This window comes from Cyanistes caeruleus, chromosome 5 (genome assembly GCF_971803275.1).
Source record: "Cyanistes caeruleus chromosome 5, bCyaCae1.hap1.1, whole genome shotgun sequence".
Lineage (NCBI taxonomy): Eukaryota > Metazoa > Chordata > Aves > Passeriformes > Paridae > Cyanistes > Cyanistes caeruleus.
Genome location: NC_141705.1, coordinates 2,041,638 through 2,067,548, shown reverse-complemented (window position 1 = coordinate 2,067,548; position 25,911 = coordinate 2,041,638). Strand labels below are relative to the sequence as shown.

The window sequence follows — 25,911 nt, the reverse complement described above, 5'->3', positions numbered from 1 at the left end:
ATTCCCGGTTTTTCAGGAGCCATTCCCGATTTTTCGATGCCATTCCTGGTTTTTTTGGCTCTCAGAACCGGTGACTGTAGAACACCTCGACATTCCCAGTTTTCTAAGCCCATTCCCGGTTTTTGGTGCCCATTCCTGGTTTTTGGGGTCTATTCCCATTTTTTGGTCTCCATTCCCAGTTTTTCCGAGCCCATTCCCAGTTTTCTGAGCCCATTCCCGGTTTTTGGTGCTCATTCCCAATTTTCCGAGCCCATTCCCGGTTTTTTTGGCTCTCAGAACCGCTGTGCGTAGAACACCTCGACATTCCCAGTTTTTGGTCTCCATTCCCAGTTTTCCGAGCCCATTCCCAGTTTTTGGTCTCCATTCCCAGTTTTCCGAGCCCATTCCCAGTTTTTGGTCTCCATTCCCGGTTTTTCATTGCCCATTCCCGGTTTTCCGAGCCCATTCCCGGTTTTTTTCCCTCTCAGAAGCGATGTGCGTAGAACACCTCGACATTCCCGGTTTTCCAGTGCCCATTCCTGGTTTTTGGGGTCTATTCCCATTTTTTGGGGTCCATTCCCAATTTTCCAGTGCCCATTCCCAGTTTTTGGTGCCCATTCCCGGTTTTTCTGGCTCTCAGAACCAATGTGTGTAGAACACCTCGACATTCCCAGTTTTTCAGTTCCCATTCCCGATTTTCCGAGCTCATTCCCAGTTTTTCAGGGCCCATTCCCGGTTTTCCGGGGCTCGTAGAACCAATGACTGTAGAACACCTCGACATTCCCAGTTTTTCACTTCCTATTCCCAGTTTTTCAGAGCCCATTCCCAGGTTTTGGTGCCCATTCCTGATTTTCCGAGCCCATTCCCGGTTTTTCTGGCTCTCAGAACCGCTGTGTGTAGAACACCTCGACATTCCCGATTTTCCAGTGCCCATTCCTGGTTTTTGGGGTCTATTCCCATTTTTTGGGGTCCATTCCCAATTTTCCAATTCCCATTCCCAGTTTTTGGTCTCCATTCCCAGTTTTCCAAGCCCATTCCCGGTTTTTCTGGCTCTCAGAACCAGTGAGTGTAGAACACCTCGACATTCCCAATTTTTCAGTTCCTATTCCCAGTTTTCTGAGCCCATTCCCGGTTTTTGGTGCCCATTCCCAGTTTTCCGAGCCCATTCCCGATTTTCCGCGGCTCTCAGAACCGATGACTGTAGAACACTTCGACATTCCCGATTTTCCAGTTCCCATTCCCAGTTTTTGGTGCCCATTCCCGGTTTTTTGGGGCTCTCAGAAGCGATGTGTGTAGAACACCTCAACATTCCCAGTTTTCCGAGCCCATTCCCGGTTTTCTGGGGCTCTCAGAACTGCTGTGTGTAGAACACTTCGACATTCCCGATTTTCCAGTGCCCATTCCCAGTTTTTGGTGCCCATTCCCGGTTTTTCTGTCTCTCAGAACCGATGGGTGTAGAACACCTCGACATTCCCAGTTTTTCAGTTCCCATTCCCAGTTTTTGGTCTCCATTCCCGATTTTCCAAGCCCCATTCCCGGTTTTTGGTGCCCATTCCCGTTTTTTTTCCCTCTCAGAACTGATGTGTGTAGAACACCTCGACGTTCCCGATTTTCCAGTGCCCATTCCTGGTTTTTGGGGTCTATTCCCAGGTTTTCAGTGCCCATTCCCAGTTTTCCAAGTCCCATTCCCAGTTTTCTGAGCCCATTCCCGATTTTCCGAGCACCATTCCCGGTTTTTTTCCCTCTCAGAACCGATGGGTGTAGAACACTTCGACATTCCCAGTTTTCCAGTTCCCATTCCCAGTTTTTGGTCTCCATTCCCGGTTTTTCATTGCCCATTCCCGGTTTTTCATTGCCCATTCCCGATTTTCCGAGCCCATTCCCGGTTTTTTCCCTCTCAGAAGCGATGTGTGTAGAACACCTCGACGTTCCCCTCCCGATCCAGCGGCAGCTCCATTCCCAAATTCCCGGCTCCCAGCCGAGCCCCTCCCAGCGCCGAGGAGCGCCGGAGCCTCAGGAGGCTGAACCGGGAAAAAATTCCCGGGATTTGGGCTCGGGATCGCTCCAGCACCGGGATAAATCCTGCGGGAACAGCGAAGGAAAATCGGGAATTGGAAATGAGATTTAACGGGGAAAAAAACCCCCAAAATACCTGGAAATGGGAAAAAAAAAATCTTGGATTTTCTTCCCCCCCCAAAAAAATCCTGGGAAAATTTTAGATGTTGAGGAGAAATCGTAAATCACGAGGAAAAAATTCCCAGAAAAAATCTCAAATCCCCAAAAAATTCCCAAATTCTTCCTAAGAATCCTTCAAAAGATTCCAAATCTTGAGGAGAAATCTTAAATCACGAGGAAAAAATTCTGAATTCCAGAAAAAATCTCAAATCCCAAAAAAAATTCCTGAATTCTTCCCAAGAATCCTTCAAAAGATCCCAAATTTTGAGGAGAAATCGTAAATCCCAAGGAAAAAATTTTGAATTCCAGAAAAAATTCTCAAATCCCAAGAAAAAAATCTCAAATCCCAAAAAAGATTCCCAAATTCTTCCCAAAAATCCTTCAAAAGATTCCCAAATTTTGAGGAGAAATCGTAAATCCCAAGGAAAAAATTCCCAATCCCAGAAAAAAATCTCAAATCCCCAAAAAAATTCCCGAATTCTTCCCAAAAATCCTTAAAAAAATTCCCAAATTTTGAGGAGAAATCTTAAATCCCAAGGAAAAAATTCTGAATTCCAGAAAAAAATCTCAAACCCCCCCAAAAATTCCCGAATTCTTCCCAAGAATCCTTCAAAAGATTCCCAAATTTTGAGGAGAAATCTTAAATCTCAAGGAAAAAACTCTGAATTCCAGAAAAAAATCTCAAATCCCAAAAAAAATTCCCGAATTCTTCCCAAAAATCCTTCAAAAGATTCCCAAATTTTGAGGAGAAATCGTAAATCCCAAGGAAAAAATTCTGAATTCCAGAAAAAATCCCCCAAATCTCAAGAAAATCCCAAATCCCAAGGAAAAAAAAAGCCAAAATTCCAAATCCCAAGAAAAAAATCTCAAATCCCCAAAAAAATTCCCGAATTCTTCCCAAGAATCCTTCAAAAGATTCCAAATCTTGAGGAGAAATCTTAAATCTCAAGGAAAAAATTCCGAATTCCAGAAAAAAATCTCAAATCCCAAGAAAAAAATCTCAAATCCCAAAAAAATTCCCAAATTCTTCCCAAAAATCCTTCAAAAGATTCCCAAATCTTGAGAAGAAATCGTAAATCCCAAGGAAAAAATTTTGAATTCCAGAAAAAAATCTCAAATCCCAAAAAAATTCCTGAATTCTTCCCAAGAATCCTTCAAAAGTTTCCCAAATTTTGAGGAGAAATCTTAAATCTCAAGGAAAAAATTCTGAATTCCAGAAAAAATCCCCCAAATCTCAAGAAAATCCCAAATCCCAAGGAAAAAAAAAGCCAAAATTCCAAATCCCAAGAAAAAAATCTCAAATCCCAAAAAAATTCCCGAATTCTTCCCAAGAATCCTTCAAAAGATTCCAAATCTTGAGGAGAAATCGTAAATCCCAAGGAAAAAATTCCGAATTCCAGAAAAAAATCTCAAATCCCAAGAAAAAAATCTCAAATCCCAAAAAAATTCCCAAATTCTTCCCAAAAATCCTTCAAAAGATTCCCAAATCTTGAGAAGAAATCGTAAATCCCAAGGAAAAAATTTTGAATTCCAGAAAAAAATCTCAAATCCCCGAAAAAATTCCCGAATTCTTCCCAAAAATCCTTCAAAAGATTCCCAAATTTTGAGGAGAAATCTTAAATCACGAGGAAAAAATTCCCAATCCCAGAAAAAAATCTCAAATCCCAAAAAAATTCCTGAATTCTTCCCAAAAATCCTTAAAAAAATTCCCAAATTTTGAGGAGAAATCTTAAATCTCAAGGAAAAAATTCTGAATTCCAGAAAAAAATCTCAAACCCCCAAAAAAATTCCCGAATTCTTCCCAAAAATCCTTCAAAAGATTCCCAAATTTTGAGGAGAAATCTTAAATCTCAAGGAAAAAATTCTGAATTCCAGAAAAAAATCCCCCAAATCTCAAGAAAATCCCAAATCCCAAGGAAAAAAAAAGCCAAAATTCCAAATCCCAAGAAAAAAATCTCAAATCCCCCCAAAAATTCCCGAATTCTTCCCAAAAATCCTTCAAAAGATCCCAAATTTTGAGGAGAAATCTTAAATCGTGAGGAAAAAATTCCCAATCCCAGAAAAAAATCTCAAATCCCAAAAAAATTCCCGAATTCTTCCCAAAAATCCTTCAAAAGTTTCCCAAATTTTGAGGAGAAATCTTAAATCTCAAGGAAAAAACTCTGAATTCCAGAAAAAAAATCCCCCAAATCTCAAGAAAATCCCAAATCCCAAGGAAAAAAAAGCCAAAATTCCAAATCCCAAGAAAAAAATCTCAAATCCCCCAAAAAATTCCCGAATTCTTCCCAAAAATCCTTCAAAAGATCCCAAATTTTGAGGAGAAATCTTAAATCGCGAGGAAAAAATTCTGAATTCCAGAAAAAATTCTCAAATCCCAAGAAAAAAATCTCAAATCACAAAAAAATTCCTGAATTCTTCCCAAAAATCCTTCAAAAGATTCCCAAATTTTGAGGAGAAATCATAAATCTCAAGGAAAAAACTCTGAATTCCAGAAAAAAAATCCCCCAAATCTCAAGAAAATCCAAAATCCCAAGGAAAAAAACCCCTCAATTTCCCCCCCCCAAAAATCCCGAATCTCGGAAAAAAATCCCAAATCCCAAGGAAAAAAAAGCAAAAATTCCAAATCCCAAGGAAAAAATCTCAAATTCTCCCAAAAATCCTGAATTTCCCCCATAAAATCCTTTAAAAAATCCCAAATCTCGAGGAAATCTCAAATCCCGAGGAGAAAACTCCAAATCCCCCCCAAAAAATCCCCCAAAAAAACCCCAAATCCCCAAAAAGATCCCAAAAAAACCCAAATTCCAAATAAATTCCAAAAAACCCAAATCCCCCCCAAAATATCCAAAAAAAAATCCAAAATCCAAAAAAAATCCCCGAAAAACCCCCAAATCCCCCCCAAAATATCCAAAAAAATCCCAAATTCCAAAAGAAATCCCGAAAAAAACCCCAAATCCCAAAAAATCCCCCCAAAATCCCAAATCCCCCAAAATATCCCAAAAAATCCCCCCCAAAAAATCCCAAAAAATCCCAAATCCCCCCAAAAATCTCCCCAAATCCCCAAAAAAAATCCCCAAAAATCCTCCCCCAAAAAACCCAAATCCCAAAGAAATCCCAAAAAACCCTCAAATCCCCCCCCAAAAATCCCCAAAAACCCCAAAATCCAAAAAAATTTCCCGGAAAAAAACCCCAAATCCCCAAAAAACCCCCCAAAATCCCCCCAAAATCCTCCAAAAAATCCCCCCCAAAACCCCCAAATCCCAAAAAAAATCCCCAAAAACCCCAAATCCCCCCAAAAAATCCCAGAAAACCCCAAAATCCCCCCCAAAAAATCCCCAAAAACCCCAAAATCCAAAAAAAATTCCCGGAAAAAACCCCCAAATCCCAAAAAAAACCCCCAAAAATCCCAAAATCCCCAAAAAACCCCCCAAAACCCCCCAAAAAATCCTCCCAAAAATCCTCCCCAAAACCCCCGAATCCCCCCAAAAAATCCCCAAAAACCCCCAAATCCCCCAAAAACCCCAAAAATTTCTCAAAAAAACCCCCAAAAAAATCTCAAATCCCAAAAAAAAACCCCAAAGCCCCCCCTAAAATCCCCAACCCCCCCAAGAATTCCCCAAAGCCCCAAATCCCCCCCCAAAAATCCCCAAAAACCCCAAATCCCCCCAAAAAATCCCCAAAAATTCTCAAAAAAACCCCCCAAAAAATCTCAAATCCCCCAAAAAAATCCCCAAACCCCCCCAAAATCCCCAACCCCCCCCGAATTCCCCACAGCCCCAGACCCCCCGGAATTCCCGGGTTTCCCATCCCGTGGGAATTCCGGCGCTCCCGGCTCTCACCGGGGCTCAGGTGCTTCCAGCTCTTCCACACCGAGCCCACGCACACGATGGACACACCCAGCTCGCCCCGGAACAGCTCCTGGGGACACCCAGGGGACACTGGGGACACACGGGGACACACGGGGGACACTGGGGACACACGGGGACACACGGGGGACACTGGGGACACACTGGGGACACCCAAGGGACACCCAGGGGACACCCAGGGGACACTGGGGACACACGGGGACACACGGGGGACACACGGGGGGACAGTGGGGACAGCCAGGGGACACCCAGAGGGACATTGGGGACACCCAGGGGACAGCCAGGGGACATCCAGGGGGACATTGGGGACACCCGCGGACACCCACGGACACCCAGGGACACCCAGGGGACACCCAGGGGACACCCAGGGGACAGCCAGGGGACATTGGGGACATTGGGGACACCCACGGACACCCACGGACACCCAGGGACACCCAGGGGACACCCAGGGGACAGTGGGGACACCCAGGGACACCCACGGACACCCAGGGGACACCCAGGGGACACCGCTGTCACCTCCCCTCTGTCCCCGCCGTCACCCCTGTCCCCATTATCCCCTCACTGTCCCCATTGTCACACCCCTGTCCCCAATGTCCCCTCCCTGTCCCCAATGATGGCTCTGATCCCCGTCACTGTCCCCAATGTCCCCAGTGATGTCCCCAGTGATGTCCCCAGTGATGTCCCCATGTCCCCAGTGATGTCCCCATGTCCCCAATGATGTCCCCAGTGATGTCCCCATGTCCCCAGTGATGTCCCCAATGATGTCCCCAGTGATGTCCCCATGTCCCCAACAATGTCCCCATGTCCCCAGTGATGTCCCCAGTGATGTCCCCAGTGATGTCCCCATGTCCCCAGTGATGTCCCCAATAATGTCCCCCCTATCCCCACTGTCCCCAGTGATGTCCCCATGTCCCCAATGATGTCCCCCCATCCCCACTGTCCCAAATGATGTCCCCAACGATGTCCCCATGTCCCCATGGCCCCAGTGATGTCCCCAGTGATGTCCCCATGTCCCCAGTGATGTCCCCACTGTCCCCAGTGATGTCCCCAGTGATGTCCCCATGTCCCCAATGATGTCCCCAGTGATGTCCCCATGTCCCCAGTGATGTCCCCCTGTCCCCAGTGATGTCCCCAGTGATGTCCCCAATGATGTCCCCAGTGATGTCCCCACTGTCCCCAATGATGTCCCCAGTGATGTCCCCAGTGATGTCCCCCTGTCCCCAGTGATGTCCCCATGTCCCCAGTGATGTCCCCAGTGATGTCCCCCTGTCCCCAGTGATGTCCCCCTGTCCCCTGTCCCTCACCTCCTGGGCTCTGGGCAGCACGGCCACCACGTGTCGCGCCAGCTGCGCCCCCGCCTCGGCCAGGATGTGACAGCACAGCGGGTCCCCGAGGTCTGCGCCTGGGGGTGGCACCGAGGGGACGTGGGGACACCTCGGTGGCACCCCGGGGACACGGGGACATCCCTCAGTGCCACCCCCAGGGCAGGGGGACACCTCAGTGCCACCACAGGGACATGGGGACACCTCAGTGTCACCCCAGGGACATGGGGACAACCCTCGGTGTCACCCTGGGGACATGGGGACACCTCAGTGGCACACTGGGGACACCTCAGTGCCACCACAGGGACATGGGGACACCTCGGTGGCACCCCGGGGACATGGGGACAACCCTCAGTGTCACCCTGGGGACACGGGGACAGCCCTCAGTGGCACCCAAGGGGGGACATGGGGACACCTTGGTATCACCCCAGGGATGTGGGGACATCCCTCAGTGCCACCCCAGGGACATGGGGACACCTCGGTGCCACCCCCAGGGACATGGGGACATCCCTCAGTGTCACCCCCAGGGACATGGGGACATCCCTCAGTGTCACCCCCAGGGACATGGGGACATCCCTCAGTGCCACCCCAGGGACATGGGGACAACCCTCGGCATCACCCTGGGGACACGGGGACAGCCCTCAGTGCCACCCCCCCGGACAGGAGGTGGCACCTGGGTGTCCCCAGCCCGAGGAGGGCAGAGGTCGCTCCTTGGGGACAAAGAGCGGCTGGGAGGGGACAGGGGAGTGGCAGCGGGAGGGACAAAGGGACAAATGGGGGATGGGGACAGGGACAGGGGACAAGGGACAGGGACAAAAGGGACAGGGACAAACAGGTGACAAGGGGGACAAGGAAAAGGGGACAGGGACAAACAGAGACAAATAGGGACACGGGGGACAGGGACGAGGGGACAGGGACAGGTGACAAGGACAGGTGACAGGTGACAGGGACAGGGACAGGTGACAAGGACAGGTGACAGGGACAGGTGACAGGGACAGGGACAGGGGACAAGGACAGGTGACAGGGACAGGTGACAGGTGACAGGGACAGGGACAGGTGACAGGGACAGGTGACAAGGACAGGTGACAGGGACAGGTGACAGGTGACAGGGGACAGGTGACAAGGACAGGTGACAGGTGACAGGGGACAGGTGACAGGTGACAAGGACAGGTGACAAGGGGACATTCCCGGGCAGTTGTGTCCCCACCTGCCGCCACCCTCTGGCAGAAGGCGGCGAATTTGGCTTTGTCGAAGTCGCGGTAAAGGTGGGGCAGGAGCCCCATGCGGTCTGAGACCTGCGGGGTGACACCCCAAAAACAGCCCTGACACCCCAAACACAGCCCTGACACCCCAAACACACCCCAAAAACAGCCCTGACACCCCAAAAACAGCCCTGGGACCCCAAAACCAGCCCTGGGACCCCAAACACACCCCAAAAACAGCCCTGACACCCCAAAAACAGCCCTGACACCCCAAACACACCCCAAACACAGCCCTGACACCCCAAACACAGCCCTGGCACCCCAAAAACAGCCCTGGGACCCCAAACACAGCCCTGGGACCCCAAACACACCCCAAAAACAGCCCTGACACCCCAAAAACAGCCCTGGGACCCCAAAACCAGCCCTGGGACCCCAAACACACCCCAAAAACAGCCCTGACACCCCAAAAACAGCCCTGGCACCCCAAAACAGCCCTGGGACCCCAAAAACAGCCCTGACACCCCGAAACAGCCCTGGGACCCCAAAAACAGCCCTGGGACCCCAAACACACCCCAAACACAGCCCTGGGACCCCAAAAACAGCCCTGGGACCCCAAAAACAGCCCTGGGACCCCGAAACAGCCCTGACACCCCAAACACACCCCAAACACAGCCCTGGGACCCCAAAAACAGCCCTGGCACCCCAAACACACCCCAAAAACAGCCCTGAAACCCCAAAACAGCCCTGACACCCCAAACACACCCCAAAAACAGCCCTGACACCCCAAAACAGCCCTGACACCCCAAACACACCCCAAACACAGCCCTGGCACCCCAAAAACACCCCAAAACAGCCCTGGGACCCCAAAAACACCCCAAAAACAGCCCTGGGACCCCAAAACAGCCCTGGGACCCCAAACACACCCCAAACACAGCCCTGGCACCCCAAACACACCCCAAAACAGCCCTGGGACCCCAAAACAGCCCTGACACCCCAAACACAGCCCTGGGACCCCAAAAACAGCCCTGGGACCCCAAAAACAGCCCTGGGACCCCAAACACAGCCCAAACACGGCCCTGGGACCCCAAACACAGCCCTGACACCCCAAACACAGCCCTGGGACCCTAAAAACACCCCAAAAACAGCCCTGGGACCCCAAAAACACCCCAAACACACCCCAAAACAGCCCTGACACCCCAAACACACCCCAAAAACAGCCCTGGGACCCCAAAACAGCCCTGGGACCCCAAACACAGCCCTGGGACCCCAAAAACAGCCCTGGGACCCCAAAAACAGCCCTGACACCCCAAACACACCCCAAAAACAGCCCTGGGACCCCAAAAACAGCCCTGGGACCCCAAACACACCCCAAAAACAGCCCTGGGACCCCAAACACAGCCCTGACACCCCAAAAACAGCCCTGGGACCCCAAAAACAGCCCTGGGACCCCAAACACACCCTAAACACGGCCCTGGGACCCCAAAACAGCCCTGACACCCCAAAAACAGCCCTGGGACCCCAAACACACCCCAAACACAGCCCTGGGACCCCAAACACAGCCCTGAGACCCCCAAAACCCATCCCAAACGCCCTCAGCACCCCAACAGCCATCCCATACCCCTCTAGGATCCCAAAAGCCACCCCAAAGCCCCTGAGGACCCCAAACCTCACCCCAAACCCCCCGAGGATCCCCAAAGCCCACCCCAAACCCGACCCCAAATCCCACCCCAAGGACCCCAAAGCCCACCCCAAACCCCCCAAGCCCCTCCAGCACCCCAAATCCCTTCTAGGACCCCCAAATCCCACCCCAAACCCCCCGAGGACCCCAAGCCCACCACAAAGACCCCAAACCCCACCCCAAACCCACCCCAAATCCCTTGAGGACCCCCAAATCCCACCCCAAACCCCCCGAGGACCCCAAGCCCACCACAAACCCCAAAGCCCACCCCAAACCCCCCAAGCCCCTCCAGCACCCCAAATCCCTTCTAGGATCCCCAAATCCCACCCCAAACCCCCCGAGGACCCCAAGCCCACCACAAACCCCAAAGCCCACCCCAAACCCACCCCAAAGACCCCAAACCCCACCCCAAACCCACCCCAAATCCCTTGAGGACCCCCAATTCCACCCCAAACCCCCCAAAGTCCCCAAACCCCACCCCAAAGCCCACCCCAAACCCCCCGATGACCCCAAGCCCACCCCAAACCCCAAGGCCCACCCCAAACCCCCTGAGGACCCCCAATTCCACCCCAAACCCCCCAAAGTCCCCAAACCACACCCCAAACCCCACCCCAAATCCCACCCCGATGACCCAAAGCCCACCCCAAAGCCGTCCCCCACACCTGGAAGTGCTCTCTCATGGCCTCGTGCACGAAGCCGATCCCGTGGGGCGGCACCTCCAGATTGTCCAGACAGTCAAACACCGCCTTGAGAGCCCGGCGAGACACCCAGAACGCTGGGAACAACCAACGGGAACAACCGGAACAACGGGAATCAGTCAAACACAGCCCTGAGAGCCTGGCGAGACACCCAGAACGCTGGGAACAACCGGAACAATGGGAATGGGAACAACCGGAACAATGGGAATGGGAACAACCGGAACAACGGGAACAACCAACGGGAACAATGGGAACGGGAACAGGAACCAGTCAAACACGGCCTTGAGAGCCCGGTGAGACACCCAGAACACTGGGAACAACCAACGGGAACAACCGGAACGGGAACAGGAACAACCAGAACAACCAGAACAATCAGAACAATGGGAATGGGAATGGGAACCAGTCAAACACGGCCTTGAGAGCCCGGCGAGACACCCAGAACGCTGGCAACAACCAACGGGAACAACCGGAATGGGAACAACCGGAACAACCAACGGGAACAACCGGAACAACGGGAATCAGTCAAACACGGCCTTGAGAGCCCGGCGAGACACCCAGAACGCTGGGAACAACCGGAACAATGGGAACAATGGGAACAACCGGAACAACCGGAACAACCGGAACAACCAACGGGAACAATGGGAATGGGAACAGGAACAACCGGAACCAGTCAAACACGGCCTTGAGAGCCCGGCGAGACACCCAGAACGCTGGGAACAACCAACGGGAACAACCGGAATGGGAACAACCGGAACAACGGGAACAACCGGAACAACGGGAACAACCGGAACAACGGGAATCAGTCAAACACAGCCCTGAGAGCCCGGCGAGACACCCAGAACGCTGGGAACAACCGGAACAATGGGAACAATGGGAACAGGAACAACGGGAACAACGGGAACAATGGGAACGGGAACAACGGGAACCAGTCAAACACGGCCTTGAGAGCCCGGTGAGACACCCAGAACGCTGGGAACAACCGGAACAATGGGAACGGGAACAACCGGAACAACGGGAACAACCGGAACAACGGGAACAACCAACGGGAACAATGGGAACGGGAACAACCGGAATGGGAACAACCGGAATAACGGGAACCAGTCAAACACGGCCCTGAGAGCCCGGTGAGACACCCAGAACGCTGGGAACAACCAACGGGAACAACCGGAATGGGAACGGGAACAACCAGAACAACCGGAACAACCAACGGGAACAATGGGAATGGGAACAACCGGAACAACCGGAATGGGAACAGGAACAATGGGAATGGGAACAGGAACCAGTCAAACACGGCCCTGAGAGCCCGGCGAGACACCCAGAACGCTGGGAACAACCGGAACAATGGGAATGGGAACAACCGGAACAACGGGAACAACCAACGGGAACAATGGGAACGGGAACAGGAACCAGTCAAACACGGCCTTGAGAGCCCGGTGAGACACCCAGAACACTGGGAACAACCAACGGGAACAACCGGAATGGGAACGGGAACAACCAGAACAACCAGAACAATCAGAACAATGGGAATGGGAATGGGAACCAGTCAAACACGGCCTTGAGAACCCGGTGAGACACCCAGAACGCTGGGAACAACCAACGGGAACAACCGGAACGGGAACAGGAACAACCAGAACAACCAGAACAATCAGAACAATGGGAATGGGAATGGGAACCAGTCAAACACGGCCTTGAGAACCCGGTGAGACACCCAGAACGCTGGGAACAACCAACGGGAACAACCGGAATGGGAACAACGGGAACAACGGGAACAACAGGAACAACCGGAATAACCGGAACAACCAGAACAACCGGAACAACGGGAATGGGAATGGGAACCAGTCAAACACGGCCTTGAGAGCCTGGTGAGACACCCAGAACGCTGGGAACAACCGGAACAACAGGAACAATGGGAACGGGAACAACGGGAACAACCAGAACAACGGGAATAACAGGAATGGGAATGGGAACAACCGTAACAACGGGAACGGGAATCAGTCAAACACGACCTTGAGAGCCTGGTGAGACACCCAGAACGCTGGGAACAACCAACGGGAACAACCGGAATAACGGGAATGGGAACAACTGGAACAATCAGAACAACGGGAACAACCGGAACAATGGGAATGGGAACAACGGGAACGGGAACCAGTCAAACACGGCCTTGAGAGCCCGGTGAGACACCCAGAACGCTGGGAACAACCGGAACAATGGGAATGGGAACGGGAATGGGAACAACCGAAACGGGAACAATGGGAATGGGAACCGGAACCGGAATGGGATGGGAACGGGGCTGGAATGGGAATGGGAACCGGAACGGGGGCAAGGAATGGGAATGGGAACGGGATGGGAACAGGAATGGGATGGGAATGGGAATGGGAATGGGAATGGGAACGGGATGGGAACAGGAATGGGATGGGAATGGGAATGGGAACAGGAATGGGAACAGGGGCAGGGAATGGGGCCCGGAATGGGGAAGGAATGGGGGCAGATGCAGGGTTGGGAATGGGTTTGGGAATGGGGTCAGCAATGGGGCCAGCCCAACAATGGGGTCAGTGATGGGGTCAGTGATGGGGTCAGTGATGGGGTCAGTGATGGGGTCAGTGATGGGGTCAGTGATGGGGTCAGTGATGGGGTCAGGAATAGGATCAGCAATGGGGTCAGTGATGGGGTCAGCAGTGGGGTCAGCATTGGGATCAGCATTGGGGTCAGCATTGGGATCAGCATTGGGATCAGCATTGGGGTCAGCATTGGGATCAGCATTGGGGTCAGCATTGGGATCATCATTGGGATCAGCATTGGGGTCAGCATTGGGATCAGCATTGGGGTCAGTGATGGGGTCAGTGATGGGATCAGCAATGGGATCATCATTGGGATCAGCATTGGGGTCATCATTGGGATCAGCATTGGGGTCAGCATTGGGATCAGCATTGGGATCAGCATTGGGATCAGCATTGGGGTCAGCATTGGGGTCAGCAGTGGGATCATCATTGGGGTCAGTGATGGGGTCAGCAATGGGGTCAGCATTGGGGTCAGCATTGGGGTCAGCATTGGGATCAGCATTGGGATCAGCATTGGGGTCAGCATTGGGATCAGCATTGGGATCAGCAGTGGGGTCAGCAATGGGGTCAGCATTGGGATCAGCATTGGGGTCAGCATTGGGATCAGCATTGGGATCAGCATTGGGGTCAGCATTGGGGTCAGCATTGGGGTCAGCATTGGGATCATCATTGGGGTCAGCAGTGGGGTCAGCATTGGGATCAGCAATGGGGTCAGCAATGGGGTCAGCCGTGGGGTCAGCAATGGGGTCAGTGATGGGGTCAGCAATGGGGTCAGCATTGGGGTCACCCCGCCCCCCCCGAGCCTCACCAGACCCCTCATCCCCCATCATGTGTCCCCATCCCCCGCAGCCGCTCTCGGAGCCGTCGGGGTTGATGAGTTTGCAGTTGGAGCCGGTCCCGGAGATCAGCACGATGCCACCTGCGGGGAGGGACAGGATGTCCCCGGGTGTCCCCAAGCCCCCGGCCGTGTCCCCCCGGTGTCCCCCGGCCATGTCCCCAACCCCCCGGCCGTGTCCCCCCGGTGTCCCCGGGTATCCCCAACCCCCCAGCCGTGTCCCCCCCCCCCGGCGGTGTCCCCACTGCGGTCGCTGGCCGTGTCCCCATTCCCGAGCCGTGTCCCCCCGGTGTCCCCAGCCCCGGCCGTGTCCCCCCGGTGTCCCCCCCGCCTGGCAGTGTCCCCACTGCGGTCGCTGGCCGTGTCCCCACCCCCGGCCGTGTCCCCCCGGTGTCCCCGCGGTGCCCCCCGGTGTCCCCAGCCCCTGGCGGTGTCCCCACCGCGGTCGCTGGCCGTGTCCCCCCGGTGTCCCCATTCCCGGGCCGTGTCCCCCGGTGTCCCCAGCCCCGGGCCGTGTCCCCGCGGTATCCCCCCGGTGTCCCCCCGTGTCCCCAGCCCCCGGCCGTGTCCCCACTGCGGTCGCTGGCCGTGTCCCCATTCCCGGGCCGTGTCCCCACCGTGTCCCCACCCCCGGCCGTGTCCCCCCGGTGTCCCCGCGGTGCCCCCCGGTGTCCCCAGCCCCGGGCCGTGTCCCCGCGGTGTCCCCCCGGTGTCCCCAGCCCCCGGCCGTGTCCCCCCGGTGTCCCCAGCCCCTGGCGGTGTCCCCAGTGCGGTCGCTGGCCGTGTCCCCATTCCCGGGCCGTGTCTCCCCGGTGTCCCCCCGTGTCCCCAGCCCCGGGCCGTGTCCCCGCGGTATCCCCCCGGTGTCCCCCCCGTGTCCCCAGCCCCCGGCCGTGTCCCCACCGCGGTCGCTGGCCGTGGCCATGGCCCCCACGGCGTCGCTGGTGATGAAGTAGCTCCGGCTGAGGTTGGGGAAGCGCCGCTCCAGCTCCTCCCGCAGCGCCCCGATGGCGTCCCGCTGGTCCCCTCCGCTCAGCGACAGCCCCTGGGCGCCACAGCGTCCCTGTCACCCCCTGGCTGCGGCCGGGGGGGTCTGGGGACAGCAGGGGACAGCAGGGGACAGCAGCGGGGGCTCACCAGGGACAGCAGAGGCTCCTGAGGGTCCGCGCCCGCTTTGAGCTTGGCCTCGCTCACCATGCGCTCGATGCGCTCCAGGCACTGCTCGGAGCCGATGAGCTGCGACACGGCCGGGGGACAGCCTGAGGTCACCGCGGTGCCACCCCGGTGCCACCCCCGGGGTCCCCGGCTGGGATTTGGGACCGGGGGGACAGCCTGAGGTCACCCCGGTGCCACCCCCGGGGTCCCCGGGTGGGATTTGGGATCGGGGGGACAGCCTGAGGTCACCCTGGTGCCACCACGGTGCCACCCCCGGGGTCCCCGGCTGGGATTTGGGACCGGGGGGACAGCCTGAGGTCACCCCTCCCCTCTCCCCATGTCCTCACCCCGTGTCCCCCTCTCCTCTGTCCCCGTGTCCCGCTGTTCCCCTGTCCCCTGTCCCTGTCCCCGTCCCCTGTCCCTGTCCCCCTCCCCTGTCCCTGTCCCCTGTCCCTGTCCCCGTGTCCCGCTGTTCCCCTGTCCCCTGTCCCTGTCCCCTGTCCCTATCCCCCTGCCCCTGTCCCCTGTCCCTATCCCCCTGTCCCTGTCCCTGTCCCCTGTCCCTGTCCCTGTCCCCTGTCCCCTGTTCCCTCTCCCTGTCCCTGTCCCTGTCCCTGTCCCCTGTCCCCTGTCCCCTGTCCCTGTCCCTGTCCCTGTCCCCTGTCCCTGTCCCCTGTCCCCTGTCCCTGTCCCCTGTCCCTGTCCCCTGTCCCTGTCCCTGTCCCTGTCCCCGTCCCCTGTCCCTGTCCCTGTCCCTGTCCCTGTCCCCTGTCCCCTGTCCCTGTCCCCTGTCCCTGTCCCTGTCCCCTGTCCCCTGTCCCTGTCCCCTGTCCCCCTGTCCCTGTCCCCTGTCCCTGTCCCTGTCCCTGTCCCTGTCCCTGTCCCTGTCCCCTGTCCCTGTCCCCTGTCCCTGTCCCTGTCCCCTGTCCCCTGTCCCTGTCCCCTGTCCCTGTCCCCTGTCCCTGTCCCTGTCCCTGTCCCCTGTCCCCTGTCCCTGTCCCCTGTCCCTGTCCCTGTCCCTGTCCCTGTCCCCTGTCCCCTGTCCCCTGTCCCTATCCCTGTCCCCTGTCCCTGTCCCCTGTCCCTATCCCTGTCCCCTGTCCCTGTCCCCTGTCCCTGTCCTGTCCCTGTCCCCTGTCCCCTGTCCCTGTCCCCTGTCCCTGTCCCTGTCCCCTGTCCCTGTCCCCTGTCCCTGTCCTGTCCCTGTCCCCTGTCCCCTGTCCCCTGTCCCCTGTCCCCTGTCCCTGTCCCTGTCCCTGTCCCCTGTCCCCTGTCCCTGTCCCCCTGTCCCTGTCCCCTGTCCCTGTCCCCTGTCCCCCTGTCCCTGTCCCCTGTCCCCTGTCCCTGTCCTGTCCCTGTCCCTGTCCCCTGTCCCCTGTCCCTGTCCCCTGTCCCCTGTCGCTGTCCCCTGTCCCTGTCCCCCTGTCCCCTGTCCCTGTCCCTGTCCCCTGTCCCTGTCCCCTGTCCCTGTCCTGTCCCTGTCCCTGTCCCCTGTCCCCTGTCCCTGTCCCCTGTCCCCTGTCGCTGTCCCCTGTCCCTGTCCCTGTCCCTGTCCCCTGTCCCTGTCCCTGTCCCCTGTCCCTGTCCCCTGTCCCCTGTCCCTGTCCCCGCTCTCACCCAGTGGTTGGTGCAGGGTCCGTCTGTCTCAGCCACGATTTGTCCGTCCCGGTTCACCAGCACGGCCCTGGAGTGGGTGCCCCCCCTGCGAGAGCGGGCTGGGGGCGCTGCCAGAGCCCCCCAGAGCCCCCCAGAGCCCCCCAGAGCCCCCCAGTGTCCCCCAGTGTCCCCCCAGAGCCCCCCAGTGTCCCCCCAGAGCCCCCCAGAGCCCCCCAGTGTCCCCCAGAGCCCCCCAGTGTCCCCCAGAGCCCCCCAGAGCCCCCCAGTGTCCCCCAGAGCCCCCCAGAGCCCCCCAGAGCCCCCCAGAGCCCCCCAGAGCCCCCCAGTGTCCCCCAGTGTCCCCCCAGAGCCCCCCAGTGTCCCCCCACCCCAAACCATCCCCCGCTCCTGCCCCACCGCCCGGGAGGGGTCGCGGGGGGCAGGAGCCGATGGAGCCCCCGGGAGCGGCTCCCGCGCCCCCCCAGCCCGGGGTGGGGGTCCCGCAACGGGGATTGGGGTCCCGGAACAGGGATTGGGGGTCCCGGAACAGGGATTGGGGTCCCCGAGCAGGGATTGGGGTCCCTGAAATGGGATTGGGGTCCCTGAACGGGGATTGGGGTCCCGAGCAGGGATTGGGGTCCCCGATCGGGGTGGGGTCCCCGAGTGGGGATTGGGGTGCCCGGAGAAGGGATCAGGGTCCCCCAGCAGGGATTGGGGGTCCCGGAACAGGGATTGGGGGTCCCGGAACAGGGAGTGGAGTCCCCCAGCAGGAATCGGGGTCCCCGAGCAGGGATTGGGGGTCCCGGAGAAGGGACTGGGGGTCCCCCAGCAGGGATTGGGGTCCCGGAACTATGATTGGGGGTCCCGGAGAAGGGATCAGGGTCCCCCAGCAGGAATCGGGGTCCCCGAGCAGGGACCGGGGATCCCGGAGAAGGGATTGGGGTCCCCCAGCAGAGATTGGGGTCCCCGATCGGGGTGGGGGTCCCTGAGAAGGGATTGGGGTCCCGGAACAGGGATCGGGGTGCGGCTGCAGGGACTGGGGTCCCCCAGCAGGATTTGGGGGTCCCCCAGCAGGGACCGGGGTGCCCGGGCGGTGATTGCGGACCCCCAGCAGGGACCGGGGTGCCGCTGCAGGATTTGGGGGTCCCCCAGCAGGGACCGGGGTCCCCGAGCAGGTATTGGGGGTCCCGGAGAAGGGATTGGGGTCCCCGAGCGGGGATCGGGGTCCCCCAGCAGGATTTGGGGTCCCCCAGCAGGGACCGGGGTCCCCCAGCAGGATTTGGGGACCCCCAGCAGGGATCGGGGTGCCGCTGCAGCCCCCCCAAAAGGAAAAAGGGGGTGCGGAGCCCCCCCCGCCCCCCGGCGCGCCCCTCACCCCTCCACGCCCCCGAACAGCTCCGCCATCGCTGCCGCCGCTGGCCACGCCCCCCCCCCGCGCGGACACGCCCACGACCATTTATGGTTCGGGACCACGCCCATAGTTGATTACGTCATTGGAACACGCCCTCTCACGTGGCTCCGCCCATAGACACGCCTATATCACCATATATGGACATGAACAGGCCACGTCTCAGCCAATGACCACGCCCCTCGCGTTGGCTCCGCCCCCGCGCGCTCCGGTCCCCGCCCGGGAGCCCCGGGAGCCCCGGGACCCCCCGGGACACGGCCCCGAGCACCGGGAGAGACCCCCGGGACACGGCCCCGAGCACCGGGACCCCCCGGGACACGGCCCCGAGCACCGGGAGAGACCCCCCGGGACCCGGCCCCGAGCACCGGGAGAGACCCCCGGGACCCGGCCCCGAGCACCGGGAGAGACCCCCCGGGACACGGCCCCGAGCACCGGGAGCCCCCGGGACACGGCCCCGAGCACCGGGACCCCCGGGACACGGCCCCGAGCCCCGGGACCCCCGGGACACGGCCCCGAGCACCGGGAGCCCCCGGGACACGGCCCCGAGCACCGGGACCCCCCGGGACACGGCCCCGAGCACCGGGAGAGACCCCCGGGACACGGCCCCGAGCACCGGGACCCCCGGGACTCGGACACGCTCAGGGGCTGCCCCCGCCTGTGGGGCCACCCTGGACAAATCCCACAAATCCCCTGGGAAAAACCCCCCAGATCCCACCGGGAAAATCCCACAAATCCCCCCGGTCCCCCCCGTTTCCTGACCCTCTTTTCCCCATGGATCCCCCACATTTCCTGATTGATCCCCCTTTCCCCAGCCCCCTTTTCCTAATCGATCTCCCCGCCTTTCCGGATTGATCTCCTCTCTCTCGCCCTTTTCCCGACCCCCTTTTTCCTGACCCCATTTCCCCATGGATCCCCCACCATTCCCATCATTGATCTCCCCACCTTTCCTGCTTGATTCCCCTTTTCCCAACCCCCTTTTCCTGACCCCCTTTTCCCGATGGATTCCCCACACCTTTCCTGAGTGATCCCACTTTTCCCGACCCCATTTCCCCATGGATCCCCCACCATTCCCGCTCTCTCCCCCTTTTCCTTAGCTCCTTTTCCCGATGGATCCCCCACCATTCCCACTCTTTCTCCCCCTTTTCCCACCCCTTTTCCCTATGGATTCCCCCCACCATCCCCATGATTTGATCTCCCCACCTTTCCTGATTGATTCCCCTTTTCCCAACCCCATTTCCCCATGGATTCCCCACCATTCCCATGATTGATCTCCCCATTTTCCTGATTGATTCCCCTTTTCCCGACCCCCTTTTCCCCATGGATCCCCCACCTTTCCTGATTGATTCCCCTTTTCCCAGCCCCATTTCCCCATGGATTCCCCACCATTCCCACTCTTTCTCCCCCTTTTCCCGACCCCTTTTCCCCATGGGTCCCCCACACCTTTCCTGATTGATCCCACTTTTCTCCACCCCCTTTTCCCGATCCATCCCTCACCTTTCCCCGCCTTTCCCTCTCTCTGTCACCCTTTTCCCAGTCCCCCTTTACCCGATGGATCCCCCACATTTCCTGATTGATTCCCCTTTTCCCGACCCCATTTTCCCGACCCCCCTTTTCCCCATGGATCCTCCACCATCCCCATGATTGATCTCCCCACCTTTCCTGATTGATTCCCCTTTTCCTCAGCCCCATTTCCCCATGGATCCCCCACCATTCCCGCTCTCTCCCCCTTTTCCTGACCCCATTTCCCGATGGATCCCCCACCATTCCCATCATTGATCTCCCCACCTTTCCTGATTGATCCCCCTTTTCCTCAGCCCCATTTCCCCATGGATTCCCCACCATTCCTCTCTCCCCCTTTTCCTGACCCCTTTTCCCCATGGATCCCCCACACCTTTCCCCATCATTGATCTCCCCACCTTTCCTGATTGATTCCCCTTTTCCCGACCCCATTTTCCTGATGGATCCCCCACCATTCCCTCTTCTCCCTCTCCCTTTTCCTGACCCCCTTTTCCCTATGGATTCCCCCCACCATTCCCATGATTGATCTCCCCACCTTTCCTGATTGATCCCCCTTTTCCCAGCCCCATTTCCCGATGGATCCCCCACCATTCCCGCTCTCTCCCCCTTTTCCCAGCCCCTTTTCCCCATGGATTCCCCACCATTCCTCTCTCCCCCTTTTCCCAGCCCCATTTCCCCATGGATTCCCCACCATTCCCGCTCTCTCCCCCTTTTCCCAGCCCCATTTCCCCATGGATTCCCCACCATTCCCATTCACTCCCCCTTTTCCTGACCCCATTTCCCGATGGATTCCCCACCATTCCCACTCTTTCTCCCCCTTTTCCCACCCCTTTTCCCTATGGATTCCCCCCACCATTCCCATGATTGATCTCCCCACCTTTCCTGATTGATCCCACTTTTCTCCGCCCCCTTTTCCTGATCCATCCCTCACCCTTCCCCGCCTTTCCCTCTCTCTCCCCCTTTTCCCGGCCCCATTTCCCGATGGATCCTCCACCATTCCCATTCACTCCCCCTTTTCCTTAGCCCCATTTCCCCATGGATTCCCCACCATTCCTCTCTCCCCCTTTTCCCAGCCCCATTTCCCCATGGATTCCCCACCATTCCTGCTCTCTCCCCCTTTTCCTGCCCCACATTTCCCTATGGATCCCCACACCTTTCCTGATTGATCCCACTTTTCTCCGCCCCCTTTTCCCGATCCATCCCTCACCTTTCCCCGCTTTCCCTCTCTCTGTCACCCTTTTCCCGGTCCCCTTTTTCCCCATGGATCCCCCGCCTTTCCTGATTGATCCCCCTTTTCCTTAGCCCCATTTCCCCATGGATTCCCCACCATTCCCGCTCTCTCCCCCTTTTCCTGACCCCATTTCCCGATGGATCCCCCACACCTTTCCCCATCATTGATCTCCCCACCTTTCCTGATTGATTCCCCTTTTCCCGACCCCATTTTCCTGATGGATCCCCCACCATTCCCTCTTCTCCCTCTCCCTTTTCCTGACCCCCTTTTCCCTATGGATTCCCCCCACCATTCCCATCATTGATCTCCCCACCTTTCCTGATTGATCCCCCTTTTCCTCAGCCCCATTTCCCCATGGATTCCCCACCATTCCTCTCTCCCCCTTTTCCCAGCCCCATTTCCCCATGGATTCCCCACCATTCCCATGATTGATCTCCCCACCTTTCCTGATTGATCCCCCTTTCCCAGCCCTATTTCCCCATGGATTCCCCACCATTCCCGCTCTCTCCCCCTTTTCCTCAGCCCCATTTCCCCATGGATCCCCCACCATTCCTCTCTCCCCCTTTTCCCAGCCCCATTTCCCCATGGATTCCCCACCATTCCTCTCTCCCCCTTTTCCTCAGCCCCATTTCCCCATGGATTCCCCACCATTCCCATTCACTCCCCCTTTTCCCAGCCCCATTTCCCCATGGATTCCCCACCATTCCCACTCTTTCTCCCCCTTTTCCCGGCCCCATTTCCCCATGGATTCCCCACCATTCCCCTCTCCCCCGTTTCCCGCAGCCCGGGGCGGGCGGGGGCCGCTCCCCGGTGCGCTCACGCTTCGGGGAGCGCGTCAGGGCTGAGCGGAGCTGACAGGAGAAGCTTTCCCGGGAATAGCGGCGGGGTGGGATCAGGCAGGGCTGACCGGAGCTGACAGGAGAAGCTTTCCCGGGAATAGCGGCGGGGTGGGATCAGGCAGGGCTGAGCGGAGCTGACAGGAGAAGCTTTCCCGGGAATAGCGGCGGGGTGGGATCAGGCAGGGCTGACCGGAGCCTGACCCGCGGCCCGAGACGGAGCCGGGGCGAGCGGAGCTGTCAGCCCGAGTCAGCGCGGCCATGCGGGAACCGAGCGGGAACCGAGCCGGAATGGGATCCGTGGGGTGGGATCCGTGGGGTGGGAATGGAATAGGAATGAGAGTGGGATTGGGATGGGATGGGATCCATGGGGTGAGATCCATAAGATGGGATGGGATGGGATCCATGAGGTGGGATGGGATGGGATCCATGGGATGGGATCCATGGGATGGGATCTGTGGGGTGGGAATGGAATAGAAATGAGAGTAGAAATGGGATGGGATGGGATCCATGGGATGGGAATGGAATAGGAGTGAGAGTGGGATTGGGATGGGATGGGATGGGATCCATGAGGTGAGATCCATAAGATGGGATGGGATCCATGGGATGGGATGGGATCCATGAGGTGGGATGGGATCTATGGGATGGAATCCATGGGGTGGGAATGGAATAGAAATGAGAGTAGAAATGGGATAGGATGGGATCCATGGGATGGGATGGGATCCATGGGATGGGATCCATGGGATGGGATCTGTGGATTGGGATTGGAATAGAATAGGAATGGGATAGGAATGGGAATGGGAATGGGAAGGGGGTGGGAAAGGAGTGGGAAGAGGATGGGAATGGGAATGGGAATAGGATAGGAATGGGATGGGATGGGATGGGATGGGATGGGATGGGATGGGATCCATGGGATCCATGGGATGGGATGGGATGGGATGGGATGGGATGGGATGGGATGGGATCCATGGGATGGGATGGGATGGGATGGGATGGGATGGGATGGGATGGGATGGGATCCATGGGATGGGGTGGGATGGGATGGGATGGGATGGGATCCATGGGATGGGGTGGGATGGGATGGGATGGGATCCATGGGATGGGATGGGAATGGGGATAGGGATGGAATGGGAGCAGAGCAGGAGAGGGACTGGGAGCAAGGATGGGAGTGGGAATGTGAGTGGGAATGGGGATGGAAATGGGAACGGGAATGGGAATGGGAACGGATCCCCTCGAGCTGCCCCAGCCCCAGCAGAGCCTCCCTCTGCCTGTGGCTGCTCCTGTCCCTGCTGATCAATCCTGATCCCTCCTGATCAATCCCTGATCCCTGCTGATCAATCCCTGATCCCTCCTGATCAATCCCTGATCCCTCCTGATCAATCCCTGATCCCTCCTGATTGATCCCCCATTTCCTGATCGATCCTCATCCTTCCTGATTGATCCTCGATCCCTCCTGATTGATCCCTGATCCCTCCTGATCGATCCCTGATCCTTCCTGATTGATCCCAAATCCCTCCTGATCGATCCTCAATAATTCCTGATCGATCCTCGATCCCTCCTGATCGATCCCTGGCCCTTCTTGACCAACCCCTCCTTTCCTGATGGGAATGTGGGAGTGGGAATTTGGGAATGGGAATTTGGAATGGGAATGTGGGAATGTGGGAATGGGAAAGGCAAAAATCGTGGCTGAGGGGTGGAAGGAGGGGAAGAAACCCCGGACAGGGACATGGGGAGGGGGATTTGGGATCAAATCCCACCCATGGAGATGCTCAGGGACCAAAATTCCATCCGTGGGAATTTATGGGATAAAATCCCATCCATGGAAATTTATGGGATTAAATCCCATCCATGGAAATTTATGGGATTAAATCCCATCCGTGGGGATTTATGGGATAAAATTCCATCCGTGGGGATTTATGGGATTTTATCCCATCCATGGGGATTTATGGGATAAAATCCCGTCCGTGGGAATTTATGGGATAAAATTCCATCTGTGGGGATTTATGGGATAAAATTCCATCCATGGAAATTTATGGGGTAAAATTCCATCCATGGAAATTTATGGGATTTTATCCCATCCATGAGGATTTATGGGATTTTATCTCATCCATGGTGATTTATGGGATTTTATCCCATCCGTGAAGATTTATGGGATAAAATTCCATCCATGGGGATTTATGGGATAAAATCCCATCCATGGGGATTTATGGGATAAAATTCCATCCGTGGGAATTTATGGGATAAAATCCCATCCATGAGGATTTATGGGATAAAATTCCATCTGTGGGGATTTATGGGATTAAATCCCATCCATTCCCATCCATGGGAATTTATGGGATTTTATCCCATCCGTGAGGATTTATGGGATTAAATCCCATCCGTGGGAATTTATGGGGTAAAATCCCATCCATGGAAATTTATGGGATTTTATCCCATCCATGAGGATTTATGGGATTTTATCCCATCCATGAGGATTTATGGGATTTTATCCCATCCATGAGGATTTATGGGATAAAATCCCATCCGTGGGGATTTATGGGATTAAATCCCATCCATGGAAATTTATGGGACTCAGAAACAAACCCCCATCCATGGGAATTTATGGGATTTTCGGGGGAAAAATCCCCCTCCAGAAGGATTTAAGGGATCACAAAACCCCATCCATGGGGACGATCCACAATCCCTGGGATTTTGGGATCCGAGGAATCTTCGGGAAGCTCCGAGCGCGGATCCCCGGGGGTGGATTTGGGAAAGGGGAGGAAGTGGGAAAAGCTGGGTCAGCCCCATAAAAAGCTGGAAAAGGGGAGGGAAAAGGCGCTCCCGGGGTGGATCTGGCACATTTTTCACGCCTGGATTCGCCGGCAGCTCCCGGCGGGGAGCAGCGGGAATTTCACGGGCTTTTGGAAACGGGAGAACACGGGGGAAAAAAAACCTGAAAAACAAAAAAAAAAGGGAAAAATAAACCTGAAAATAACCCTGAAATAACCCTGAAGTAACCCAAAAATAATCCTAAAATAATTCCAAAAATAACTCCTAAATAATCCAAATATAACGCTAAAAATAACCCTGAAATAAGCCTATAAATAACCCTAAAAATAGCCCCAAAAATAACCCGGAAAGAACCCCAAAAATAACCCTAAAAATAATCCCAAAAGAACCCCAAAATAACCCTAAAAATAATCCCCAAAAGAACCCCAAAAGAACCCCAAAATAATCCTAAAAATAATCCCAAAAGAACCCCAAAAGAATCCTAAAAATAGCCCCAAAATAACCCCAAAAATAACCCTAAAATAACCCTAAAATAAACCCCAAAATAACCCTAAAATAATCCTAGAAATAACCCCCAAAATAACCCCAAAATAACCCCAAAAATAACCGAAAAATGACCCCAAAATAACTGCAAAAAAACCCCGAATAACCCCAAAAATAACCCCAAAAATAACCCCAAAAATAACCCCCTAAATAACCCCAAATAATCCCAAAAATAACCCCAAAATAACCTAAAAATAACCCCAAAATAACACTAAAATAACCCAAAAGTTACCCCGAAATAACCCCCCAGAATAACCCAAAAATAACCCCGAAGTGACCCTAAAAATAACCCCAAAACAACCCCGAAATAACTCCAAAATAACCCAAAAATAACCTAAAAATAATCCCAAAAATAATCCCTGTCCCCAAACCTGTCCCATCCCCGTTCCCCCCCAGCTCCCGAGCAGGGGTCACTCCTCGGTCACATCTGGGTCACATCTGGGTCCCATCTGGGTCACTCCTGGGTCACTCCTCGGTCACATCTGGGTCACATCTGGGTCACCTGTGGGTCACATCTGGGTCACCTTTGGGTCACCTTTGGGTCA

At 56.0% G+C, this 25,911-nt stretch overlaps 1 protein-coding gene across 4 annotated transcripts; it reads right to left on the bottom strand.

Annotated features, from left to right (window-relative positions):
- Nucleotides 1-898: 898 nt before the first annotated feature.
- NAGK (N-acetylglucosamine kinase) lies at nt 899-18,504 on the bottom strand. Of its 4 annotated transcripts, XM_086889678.1 has the most exons (10): nt 18,437-18,504; nt 17,083-17,167; nt 15,448-15,546; nt 15,214-15,355; nt 14,284-14,394; nt 10,882-10,994; nt 8,547-8,634; nt 7,322-7,419; nt 5,991-6,069; nt 1,763-2,061 (listed from the first exon to the last, which is right to left on the bottom strand). In XM_086889678.1, exons 1-10 carry the CDS (start codon nt 18,463-18,465, stop codon nt 1,877-1,879), a joined length of 1,029 nt encoding a protein of 342 aa, XP_086745804.1. In that variant the 5' UTR covers nt 18,466-18,504; the 3' UTR covers nt 1,763-1,876. The 4 variants fall into 4 exon arrangements, with proteins under 4 accessions (XP_086745802.1, XP_086745804.1, XP_086745806.1 ...); XM_086889676.1 differs by lacking the exon at nt 7,322-7,419 and having other exon boundaries at nt 899-2,061; XM_086889680.1 differs by lacking the exons at nt 5,991-6,069; nt 7,322-7,419.
- Nucleotides 18,505-25,911: the final 7,407 nt, after the last annotated feature.